Source organism: Ammospiza caudacuta, chromosome 6, assembly GCF_027887145.1.
Source record: "Ammospiza caudacuta isolate bAmmCau1 chromosome 6, bAmmCau1.pri, whole genome shotgun sequence".
In the NCBI taxonomy this organism is placed as follows: Eukaryota; Metazoa; Chordata; class Aves; order Passeriformes; family Passerellidae; genus Ammospiza; species Ammospiza caudacuta.
In genome coordinates this window covers 1,267,164-1,279,184 of record NC_080598.1, presented here as the reverse complement: position 1 = coordinate 1,279,184, position 12,021 = coordinate 1,267,164, and the positions used below count along the sequence as shown (strand labels likewise).

Below are 12,021 nucleotides of genomic sequence, written 5' to 3'. Positions count from 1 at the left end.
ATCTGCATTTCCCCCCACCCTCACTTGCAGTACCACTTTTCACCCAGCTCTCCTCTGGTATCATTGAGAGTACATAGATTTTTCCCATATCTTCTTGCCCTTCCTGTGATGGTAGAATGCCTCTGTTTCTTTTTTCACCTGCCACTGTTCCTTCCCTCCTGTCTATTGCTCTGGCTTTTCTTGTTTAATTACTTTTGGAATAAATGGCTGATATTTATTTTTATTTTTAAACTTTTTTTTTTAAGTTGTGAGGGGAAAAATCCTACTTTCCTTTTTTTTTTTTTGTTTTGGTTCCTGGGTTAGCAGCCTATTTTGGAAGCATCCTTGATCTGTATGATTTTTCTTTTAGTATCTTCAGATTGTGCACCTTGTAATTACTGGAGCTTTTGGGTTTGGTTGTTTGGTTTTTTTAAGAGACTCCATTGGCCCTGGTTGTTCAGTGTAAGAATACCTCAATCACTGAAACACTTTGAGATTATTTTTTGAGCTACAAATGGTAGCACAGATACTGATACTTACAACCCAGCAGTGGGAGGTTGTTACTAAGAGCAGCTTTGTGAAGAAAATTCCAAATAAATTCTTGATTCTTCTCCAGCACTAAAGGTGTTTTTGTTTTCTTTTTTGGCAGATGAACAACTCTACACTCTGTCCTGTCGATGTGGTGGGAATTACAGTGTCTCCAAGAGTGAAACCAAAGATGTATCTTTGGTTTGTTGTGACACATGTTCACTTGTTATCGAGATCCTGCAATGATTGTTTCAGTGAAGCACACTGAGTGTTACAAACTGTTCAAAAGACTGGACAAACACGTGAGGGAATCTACTACAGAAATGTATGTTAAAGAAAAGGGGGGCACTACAAGAATGAGTTGATTCAGGGTTAAAAATGACAAGTTCCCCTTTGCTCACACAGCTGGGATTCTCCTACTGCAGCTGAAGAGCTCATTACTCAACACTCCAACCCAGAACAGGAGTTTGTACAACTGGAATGCATCTCCTGATCTCAAGGTCTCTTTCCCAGCAAACAACAGAGCAGCTTCTTCCAATTTCAGTCTGAAGCAGCTCTTGGGCCCTTCTTCTTAGGTTAAATCCTTGCAACAGCTCAGATGACAAAATTCAATCAGGAGGCACAGACGTGAGAATGCTTTGAAGATAATGAAGAGCAAAGTTCAGCGGTGGGAAACAGGAACATTTTCCATTTGTAAGCTAAATATTTAAGTTCATGAAATCCTCTCAAGGGCTGGGGCCCAGGAGGAGGAGGCAGAGGCTGGCAGCTGGAAGCAGTGGCTGTGCCTGCCCCGTGACAGTGGCATCACCTGGAGCAGGAGCAGGAGCTGGGCTGAGGCTCTCCGTGTCAGAACAAATGGAGTCATCACTCCTGAGAGGACAGCTAAGGAGGAAGCTGAGCTCTGACCCCGCTGGGCAGCCAGAGGAAACCCCACCAGCAGGTCTGGAACCCCACTGGTGCTGTGTTCAGTGCCAGCCCTGGCACCACCTGCTGATGGCAGGCACATCGTTTTGGTGGGTGACACAAGTGTATCATTCCCACTCTGAAGTTAGGTGTAATCTCAGAAAGAGATATCTTTGTCAAGTAATATTTGTGTTTATTCTAAGCGAAAATAGTTCCATTCAATTTAGTAGAAAATACTATGAAAACAGTCAATAGTACATAAGTCTTTTAATCATCAAGAAATCTGTGGCCGTTGGGGCTTGCACGTAGAAATCCAAAGTCATTCAGAGGCCATATCTGTAAAATAAAGAACAGTTACAAGAGATTTAATCACAATCCAAAATTCAGTGTTTTCATTTGTCATTGGAATCGTTTCATAAGCATCATCATTTTTTCTCTCTTTGGTAAAGAACTTTGCTCACTGATGTGCTTCTCTTACTAGGAGTAATTAATCCTGTGTGTTACAGGGAATTGTTCCAGAGTGTGAATTTTACAATTTATACAGGAGATATGCTTTGCTATGGAGAGCCTCATGAATTCCATTGCTTTTTTCACCCTTGGAAATAAATATGTTCCTAAAGAGCATCTTCCCAATTCAGTGTTTTCTAGCTTGTAAAGCTCTTCATGACTTTAAAGACCAGGTATGTGTTTTTTGGTCCATCTAAGAGGAAAAAAGTACCACACACATGGACATCCTTGTGATGGGGTGTATTTTTATTTTATTTGTATTTTCAACTGGAAAATACCAAAAAGAAAAAAAGATCTGTTGGCTACAGGTAAACTTTAACAAACTTAAACAGGAATGAAGGGGTGGAGTGCCTGCCACCACCAGGCTCTGGATGAAGCTCCTCTGAGAAGGGACAGTTATTTCCAAAAGAGCACAACTCATCACCAAGTACAGGTGTCAGAGAGTGAAGCTGGCCAATAAATAAATCTTCTCTCCAGAAATTACTTGTGGAGCTGTTCATGCACTGAATGCTCCCAGGAGTACTTTGCTCTGCACAGTCATTAATTACATGTAGGATGGTCTTGGATGCAAAAAAAAAAGCAACAGGAAAGCAAGAACATTCATTTACTCATTGTCCTTTGCCTCCCTTGAATGTCTGTGTCTCTTTCAAAGATGGCACAAGGGGCTCAGCAGGAAGAAGGGAAAGATGAGGATGAACAATCAATGCCCTCTGTGGCTCTAAGCCCATAAAAATTGCACAGCCCTTGCCCAAGATGAAGCAGCCTAGACAGTGAAAGGTGGGCTGCTACTTTGTTCCCAAAGCATCTGTCAGTATTTTAGTTATCTCCCTTATTTTTCCTTAGAATTTGATCTTAAGAACAGCAACCTAAGAGCAATCCTGACTTCATGGAGCAGCCAGAGCTCCGAAGAAGGAGCCTTTGCTGCTCCCCGTGTGGAGTGAAAGAGCAATTGTCTCGTTTAAAAGAGGGAGCACAGGCAGCGGCTCAGTTATTTCTGCCCCTGTGATGTGTCCCCAGCAGCAAAGGCTGTGCCAGGAGAGGCTGAGGCAGCTCAGGACAGGCCTGGCAGCAGCAGCAGCAGCAGCAGCAGCAGCAGCAGCAGCAGCTCTCTCCTGGCTGGGGCTGTGCCCTCTGCAGGCTCCTGTGCCCCACCAGGAAGGCAGAAGGACAATCATGCTCAGGACCTCAAGTGCTGTGCATCAGGACAAGGCCCTTGTGCAAGATCTCAGACAATTCCTGTGGCTCTGGCATGTGCAGTCAGGGAGGAGCAGGAGGAACAGCTGTGACACAGAAGCACAGAGGTGATGCCTTGTCTCTGTGCTGATCAGTGAGCTATTTTTAAGTTCCTCACAAAAATACAGATACAAGCCAGCAACAGAAGGGTATTTGTGATCTTGGTTAGCAGCAAAGCTGTAGAATTCAAAGCTGTCCAGAGGGCCTGTGCTGGCTGCAGGCTGGGTGTCAAGTCTTTGTTTGGCCCTGAAGGCGAGCAGAAGTAAAAAGAAAGAAAAATATCCCATATAACAAATGTGAGCTGATCTCAGTAAAGGCCTGGAGAAGGTAGTTTTTCACTCTGTTTGCTCCAGCACAAATCTCATTTCAGGCAACTCAAATCACACCTACTGCAACTTGACTTTCTTTCAGTGAAAGTCATCAAATTAGCTTTAAATGTTGCTTTGACAGTGTAGTTTGAAATTTGTCACAGTAATCTTAGTGGTAGAGTTAGAATAAAAATGATGTTTTATCTAGTCTGCATATGTAGGGAGAACCTGAGAAACAATACTGGTGCTTGGAAAGAGATGGCAAGCTCTCCTCTGTGAAACAAAGACATGCCACTCTGCCTTTAAAGTTCTGACAGAAGTTGACTGTGACTTGCTCATTCAGACTGGCTCTTCCAATTAGCAGCTCTTTGCCCTCTCTGCTTTGGCCTACATAGATAGATTTGATCTGATGGACGGGGCATAAATGGGGCTAACTAGCTCTTTTGAAGATACACCACAGGTCTAGCTGTGACATGGAGCCTAAATCCAGGGAATGCACAGGATATCCTACCTAGGACAGCATGAAACACGAGTTCTAAGTGGGATTCCCAGTGCTTTTCCTGACTTTGCAGCTGCTTTGATTTCAGCAGCCCCTTTATGGCATGACCTTGTGTTTGGAGTGGCAGGACAAGAATCAAGTGTTGGTATTTCTGTAAGGGTTAAAAACTGCTGCACCAACCCTTGGTCTAAACTTCAGATAAACATTCATGTTTTGCCAAGAACAGGCTGGCTAAACAAATGCAGCCAGCTAGGTTGGCTAAGCTCACTCTCTTCTGTGGAAATCCCTGACTTCCAAATTATATCTGGGGTTTTTTGTGTCCATTCCTAAAAAAGTAACTTAGCACTGAAAGGCACTGTTACATCTGCTCCACTGTAAGACAAAGACACAGAAACTTCCATTCTGAAGGCAGTAAAAACTGTTGGATGGAGGAGAAGCCAAAGCTGCAGCAGGCTGCACTAAAAGCACTCAGAGGTTTCCTGGCCAGTGGCCAGCCAGCCCTGTGCAGGCTGTACCTGCTGCCCTGACTGCAGTGTGCAGCAGCAGCACACAGGAGCAACAGCACTCTGTGCTCATGTGAGGTATCAGGAAGAACCCAATCAGAAACACTCATTTGAAGAACAAATTCATTTTTGCTTTTGTTAGGCACCATCTACTTAAATCTCACAAAAGCTTGAATAATCATTACTCTATGCCACTGTCATTAAACAACTGCCTGTGAAATCTGGTTAAATTATTTTGATTAAGTATCAAGTGATTGCATAATTATTTTTTTAACAGAAAATGTTCAGGACTCCTAAAGTAGTGCTTCAATAGGAATTATCTGTGAGTTCCACTCGTTGTACAGAGTTTACTTAGGGTTCAGTCCTGTCAGTCACTTCATTAAGGTCTTTCAAACACCTTCCTTGTCAGGGCACAAGCTGGACACAAAATCTATTGCTGTGGAGAGATCCTGTGACTGATTCTGGCTGTCCATACACACAGCTTCTTGATATATCCAGTATTTGCTAACATTAAAGCAGTGAACAGCAGCAGCTTTTCTGTACCTGTGCACCAGCTTGGAGAAATGCTTTTTTCAGTTGCATTATTACTGCCACATTCTCATTAGAGGAGTGTCAGCAGATGAGCGTCCTTTGTCTCTTATCAGTCAATAATTCAAGCTAAAACTTGGGCCATAAAAATAGCCCTGTTGGGAACCAGCCTTTTCCCCTCTGGTGTCCAGGGCAGGGCAGACAGCAGGAGAAGGGGCAGAGCTCTGAGTAAACACCGGGGAAGAACTCAGAGCAAATGGGAGCCAGGAGGAACAGAAGTCACCCCAAATTTGCCAGTAGGGCTGAGGGGGCCCTGTTGTCTGAGCTTTAGAAAGCAATTACTGATTGTGCTCAATAGCTCCAAGGGGTTGTTTTGAAAAGTCCCAAATTGTGTTCATAAATACAGTAAATTAAGGATATAAGGCTTTGCTAATTGGAAAGATCTAATCTTTCCTTTGTAATACACGTGTGCTAAATTATGGGTTTGTGGATGTGTTGAAGTATATGGAGAAAACCTTTTTTTATTGTTCTGAATGCACAACTTTCAATCCAGCTTTCTAAAAGCAGGTGCATAACTGTGTAATACACACTCCCCTATTTCTTAGATTAAACTTTTTATGGAGAGGAAATTGTGTTATGTTTCTTCTTTTTGGTAAAAGAGTAATCTAGTAACACAGACAATATCAAAAAATAATTCAGTGTGAAATAAAGTTGTAGAATTACTGAAGCAAAAGGAGAAAAAACTGTGATGGTTTATACAGTACAATATTAATTTAAAGCATTTTTTTAGTTTAAAAAGCAGCAAGGCCAGGCTACATGTGCAAGTCTGGAAAGAGAATCTTTTCCTCCATTTTGTTTTTTGGACCACAGAGCTACAACAGTGAAAAATCATTTTGCAGAGAGAATCAAAGTAAGGATGAAATGTACCTCTGTGCAGTAGGGCGTAGGTGTGTACATTTGTGGTTTTATCATGTTTGGATTTGCTCGCAAAACAATTCATTCCATTTTCATAGCAGTGAAAACTGCTCAGTGCTGCTCCAAAGTCCTCCCTCCAAAAACCCCGTCACTGTTGATTTATCCTTTTACAGCAGGTGGTGGAGTGTTCATGCTTTCCTTTCCATTTGCTGTGGCCAGGCAGCTGGGGAGGCAAGTTTCAGTACCTAACAGCCACTCATTAAAAATGTATTAATGCAACTGTTTTTAGATAGTAGAAATTCACATACCTTAAGACAAATGCGTCCTCTTATCAGCCCATAAGGAACAGGTCCGTAGCACCTGGAATCTGTAGAATTCCTGAGATTATCACCTTCTAACCAGACATGTCCTTTAGGCACCTATAAGCAAGATTGAAATGTAAAAAGAAACCCAAACAGAATGGTGTTAAGCACAGTTTGCCTTACAGTGTTTTTCCTGATTTCTGTGCTCTGTATTTCATGTAATGAACTAAATTTTATTGAGTCTATGAGACTCACTGCCAGATTTAGAGGGATGAGAAGGAGTGCTCCAAAGTATCTGTTCTATCATGTGCTCAAAAACCAATGGTTTGCTACAAAAAACCCAAAATGAAGATGCAAGAGGTTAGACCAATGTGACAGGGTCATTAATTTAATAGACTTCAAAAGAGGTCATTAGGATGTTGACTGAAAATCTGCCCTCCTGTCGCAGTAACAGCATGAACAGGGCAGCCACACACTCATCAACATCCTGGGGCCAGCACCAAGGCTAGACCTGTTAGTAGATTCATGATGAACTAACTGGTAATTGATTGTGACATCAATTACGAATAATCTCATCATTTTATCGGAGTAGGCTTGTCAAAGTTCTAATTAAGATCACAGTTCATTCTATGTGCAGGCAGAATCCACAACACATTATATTGCAGTAATGATGATCACAAAACAGCAAATCCCTTTTTATAATTTGAAAATTAATGATGGTGACCTTATACTATATGACAAAGACCTTTCATTGCCCATATATATTATGCATTAACTATATTACATACCACGGATTCATGGCATTCACTGGCTGACTCAATGACAAAATGAGAAATAGCAACATAGCTGTAATAGTTACCTAAATGAGAGTATGAAGCTTTCATATGTGAAAAAGTTGCTCCTGCAAGTCTTAAACTAAGATATCTACTTGAGACATATGATACTATTTTGTAATGTTTTCTTAAAATTGTTTCAGATACAAATAACCTCTTTCAAGTTACCAAATAAAATACTTCATAATTATGTTTCTTATTGGGTCTTGTTTCTAAAATTTTAAACCAGGCTGAAAATTTAAATGAAGCAATGGACTTTAAACATTTATTTTTCCCAAACCAAGTAGCCACTTGAAACATTACTATGAAGTATCTACTTGAAACATTACTACGACCACAATTCAGAGGAAAAACATATGGAAACAAACTAAATAAACAAACAAACAATTTCAAGGGAAACTCAAAGTACAAGTAGCATGAATGTTTTAGAATTGAGCCACGCACCGTAAACGCAATAGCCTACATAAGAGAGAGTTCATGGGTAACAGATTAAACAATGTGAAAGACTCCAGACTAAAGGCAGGTTGTAAACCAGTAAGAACAAATGCAGATGTCCCACTGGAGCAAACTGCAGGTGATACCTGCAGCTATCTGGCCAGCTAACACTCCCTGGGCACCTGGGCTTGCTCTTGTTTGGCCATGCTGCCACGCGCCTGTCACCGGAGCAGCATCCCAGGCTGGCACACTGCTGCCACAGCCCCTCTGCTGAGCCGTGGCAAATGTGCCAGCTGTGGACTGAGACACAACAGGTCACTTGGGCAGAGGAAACACACTGCAGAGAGCATCTGTGAGCCTGGCCATCCCTCCCAAGCAGCCCTGTGTTTCTGTGGCACCAGGAAAGGTGCTGGAGGTCTCTCAGAGGGCACAAAGCCTGCCCTCAGCATTTCAGAAGGTGCCCAGCAATGTCTAAGCCCTTCTGAAACCCACTGGCACCATCTCCTGCCCCAGGTATAAAGGAATGCCACCTCCTTTGGTTTTAACTGTTCCACTACTTGAGCCAAGCTTGTTCTCCCAGTCCTTCCAGACAGGAATTCCCTGTTCAGCTTGTCTGCCACCTTTGTTGCTTGCTAGGCTGATCAGATTCCTGGCACAGGCACCAAAGGCTTTCCTCTGGGAAGGCCAGCTGGTTCCAGCTACACGACTTTGGCCCTCCTCCTACCCAAGCAGCTTTGCAAACAAAAAAAAACAACCAGAAGTCAATTTATACATTTTCAAAAGCTTCTATCTGGAGTCAAACAACCAGTGTAGAACATGCATTTTGTATTTTTGATAGGTCTGTGTTTGAGCATGTGCTGTCACTGCTGTTTTCCTCAAAGATTCCATGTTTAGGATGTCCAGCAGGGTAGCTCAGTTCAGTGGATTCACTCAAAGCACTCCCTGTGTCCACATTCACACATGAGATTGTTTCCCATGTACAAATAACAGTACAAGGCAGCACCTGACCTTCCTGGTGCAAACTGCCCTGTCCAACACATCCTGGAATAACAAGTCAGCCACCAAACTGCTGCCACTGTGACAACAAACACACAAACAGGACAAGCTGGAATTACTAAGATCTAGAAAGCAAAGCCATGCTAACATTTCATGTTGCTGCAAAACCAACACTTCTTGCAGTGTGCTCCTGTTTCCCTGCCAGCTCCCCCTGTGCTGTTCTGGATCCTGTGCTTTCTCACTTCTCCCAGTTCCCAGGCAGAATGTGATGCTCATCTTTTACTGTGTAAAATAAAGAACCACTCGTGACTCAAGTATATCCAAAAGCTTTCTAGAACACTTCCCATATTTCCACCAAGCTCTAAAATTACAAAAAAAGAAAATAAATTGCTTTTGCCTGTAATGGTATAAAACTACTTCCAGTTCTAGGAATAATTGTTTGTCTAGTCAATATGTTCACATTTTGCATTCCAGGTAGAACATTTACAGTGAAGTGTCTTCCTACATCCTGAACTTCACCACTTAAGGTAATTTTTGCAGTTCTCCCTGGAAGGTATGACTGGGCCCTACACCTCTGAATTTGGCATTAAGAGTACTGTCACAATGTGTGATTCATCTAGGGATAATGCACCTTTGCAGTGTCTGTCCATCATCTAGGCCCTTCACAAGAAAAATCACAAGAATTACAGGAAAATGTAAAACCAAATACCAGTGACAGGCAATAATCATTAATTGAAAAAAAACAAAACCCAAGAGTAGTATAAACCCCTTTGAAATAAAGACCAGTGCCAGAATCCTCCTCTATGCACCAAGCCATGTCTACACCACATCATTGATCTCAGTGGGATTGCTCACAGGGAATAGTTCACTTGGAATATCAGAGGCCAGGACCCAATCTGAAACACTGCAAAGCTCTGCAAGCACACTAGCTGGGAATAATATTCACCAAAAAAAAAAAAAAATTTGGCTGTTAAAAACCTGTATTTTTAGTAAGAATGTATTAACGGCACAGCAATGTGCTGCTGCTGCCGAAAACCCCAAGGCAGAGGGAAAGCCACTCGTGTCACAGATCAAGGGGTTGCATTTTGGAATCTACACGCAGTGGATTCCTAACTCTTAGGAAAGTTAACTGCATCCAAGAAATGGCACAGAAATCACAGAGGCACAGTGAGTGCAAACCCCCACTGGTGAGGGATAAAAGCACTGCCCTGGGCTGGGCAGCATCTCTGAGCTGCCTACACACAGGCCAGAACTAAAGATGGCAAAGTCTCACACGGCCAGCAGCTGAATTTTCACAGAACGAGTGGGACTGCAGAAGCAGCAACTCCTGAGCAGGGCAGGCTGCTGTGAAATGCTGTCTCTGAGTGTCTGCAGGCAGCTCCCTGTGCCTCAGCAGCCCCTGTGCCCCTGTTCTGTGCAGATTATCCCAGGATTTACCTCCCTTGTTCTCAGGCAGAACCGGTTATCTGCAGTGCTGCTTCAAAGTGTGGCAATGAAAGGCACCATCAGACACCCCTCTGCTCCCTCCCCAGGCTCTAGACCACAAGAACAAGACTATCCCTGGCAACAACTGAGCTGGAGGCAGCAGTTCATTCTCTTTCACCCCAAATAAACATCTGTCACTGAGACAAACTGGCAACACTTGCAGAACTGTTGGAGTTTACTCAGTGGTGCAACTAAAGTGGCAGAGCTGAAGTACAGGGCAGGTGTTTGATGCATGCTCACCAGCATAAAACATTAATTTACTTAAAGGGGGGAATCATCAAATAATTATATTCTTTTGGTCTCTTCACATGATGCCAAACTTTTTTTCTTTGATTATTCAATTATCTTCAAACCCAAGAGATAAGAACTCTGTGCTGCATTAACTAACATAGTAGGAAACTAATGTATTGCAAATAAAGCTAACAGAACTAAATTATCTGCCTCAAAAATACCCCCCAAACCCAACAAACTGAAAACAGGCTTCTGTGGTTTAGGGTTTTTGTTTTGAGAGAGCTTTTGCTAGTGATTTTAGGGCACTTATAAACATGAGTGTCTTGCAATCTCCAAAAACATCAGCACATACAATCAGCTGGGAGTAGAGGTTTGAACTTTTGTAAGGTCACAGGTATTCACATCACCTCCAGCAATATCAAAGTTTCCAACTTAAGAAGAACTTTAAATAATTCCCATCTTTTCAGTTCAGAGGCTTCCTTCTTGAGCTATGATAAGAACTAATCTCAGTGCTGGACAAAAGAATAAAAGTCTGCAAGTTCTCATCTATCCCTACTAAGGTCTATTTAAGTGCCTCCCACTTTGGTACAAGCAACAAATGTAATTGCTTCATGGCCTGCGGGTGTTCATTTAACAAAAGGAGCTTTTGTGAATAAACCACAGGTGTTACCTTGCTTGATTAAAGTGAAATATGATGAAAGATTCTACAATATCAAATGACAAATTTACTAAATACTGATTAAATTGCCTTATTTAAGTAAATTGCATCTAGTTAGGATAAAATATACACTATAGAAATGCAGGAGTTTGTTTTATCACTCTATACTTAAAGTCTCACATAACTACTCCTTAATCCCTTATTTATTAATTCAGAACCAAGACTGAATAATGCTTAACAAATACTTTTTTTAATGATCCAGTTGCTCCAGGCACTGTTTCTGTAGGTTTATCATAAATGTTGTTCATATTAAGGCTGCCACCTGTATAAAACCCAACTACATTAATTAGCTCAACATTTTCAGAATCAGGGTAAGAATTTGTATTTACTTTTTGGTGCTGAAAAAGCTCTGAAATGACAGCAACCACACTGGAACCTTAACAGCATAGCAGATGTTAAATCAACATCTTCTATATATCCTTAAAAGGCTGAATTACCTGCAATTTAATATTTCTTAATATAAAATAATTAATTTACCTTAAATTTATAAATTTATGAATTTATAAATTATCTTAAATTTATAGGTACTTCCAAAGAGTTTAGCATTTTCCTTCTACTTGCTGAACAGTTTAAGCTGCTTATGAATAAGACATAATGTACTTGACCCAGTTTGTTTAAATGCACATTTTAAAAAGAAGACATTATGATGTTGGTCCAGGTTGTTATTAGAGAGGATGACAGTGAAACTCTAATGTGTTTTTATACAAAATCAAATTCATTGTGATTACATATTTATATTATGAATTCATTCTCTCTACAACGACATTTGTAATTTTAGTAGAAGATTTCTAAAAAGGTAAGATATGAAGACTTGCCTAAGTTTTGAAATTAAATATTAACCAATATTAAAATCACATAAGCTGCAGTGTTAACTCACACACCACAGGGGAACTAAGGAATATTAACTTAGGCTTGAATTCCTAAGACATTTTAAGATATTTTTCTCTACTGTGAAAGCACACCAGTTGGATGTTGTTCTGCAAGAAAAATGTGGGTAAGCTATTACGTTGACTTGTCAGAGCACTCATTGGTCATTTCAGTCTTTGGGATTTCATCACTGCTGCTCCTTCTAAACTTTGTGTAATGTAGGAGTAACTACTGCTGTCCTGAGCTTGACT

General features: G+C 41.3%; 2 protein-coding genes across 4 annotated transcripts in view; one reads left to right on the top strand and one right to left on the bottom strand.

The window, feature by feature from the left end:
• Window positions 1-2,804, top strand: part of DNAJC24 (DnaJ heat shock protein family (Hsp40) member C24) — a 36,076-nt gene extending 33,272 nt beyond the window's left edge. For both annotated transcript variants that reach the window (XM_058806734.1, XM_058806733.1), the window contains exon 5: window positions 629-2,804. In XM_058806734.1, coding sequence (XP_058662717.1) covers window positions 629-753 — 125 coding nt within the window. In that variant the 3' untranslated portion in view covers window positions 754-2,804. The remainder of the gene's footprint in view (window positions 1-628) is intronic.
• Window positions 1,063-12,021, bottom strand: part of IMMP1L (inner mitochondrial membrane peptidase subunit 1) — a 32,696-nt gene continuing 21,737 nt past the window's right edge. Inside the window, exons 5-6 of one of the 2 annotated variants that reach the window (XM_058806732.1) lie at window positions 6,212-6,322; window positions 1,063-1,746 (exon numbers count right to left, since the gene is read on the bottom strand). In XM_058806732.1, the coding sequence (XP_058662715.1) occupies window positions 1,678-1,746; window positions 6,212-6,322 (180 nt within the window). In that variant the 3' untranslated portion in view covers window positions 1,063-1,677. Of the gene's footprint in view, window positions 1,747-5,912; window positions 6,127-6,211; window positions 6,323-12,021 lie in introns of those variants that run through there. The other variant, XM_058806731.1, reaches the window with a different exon arrangement.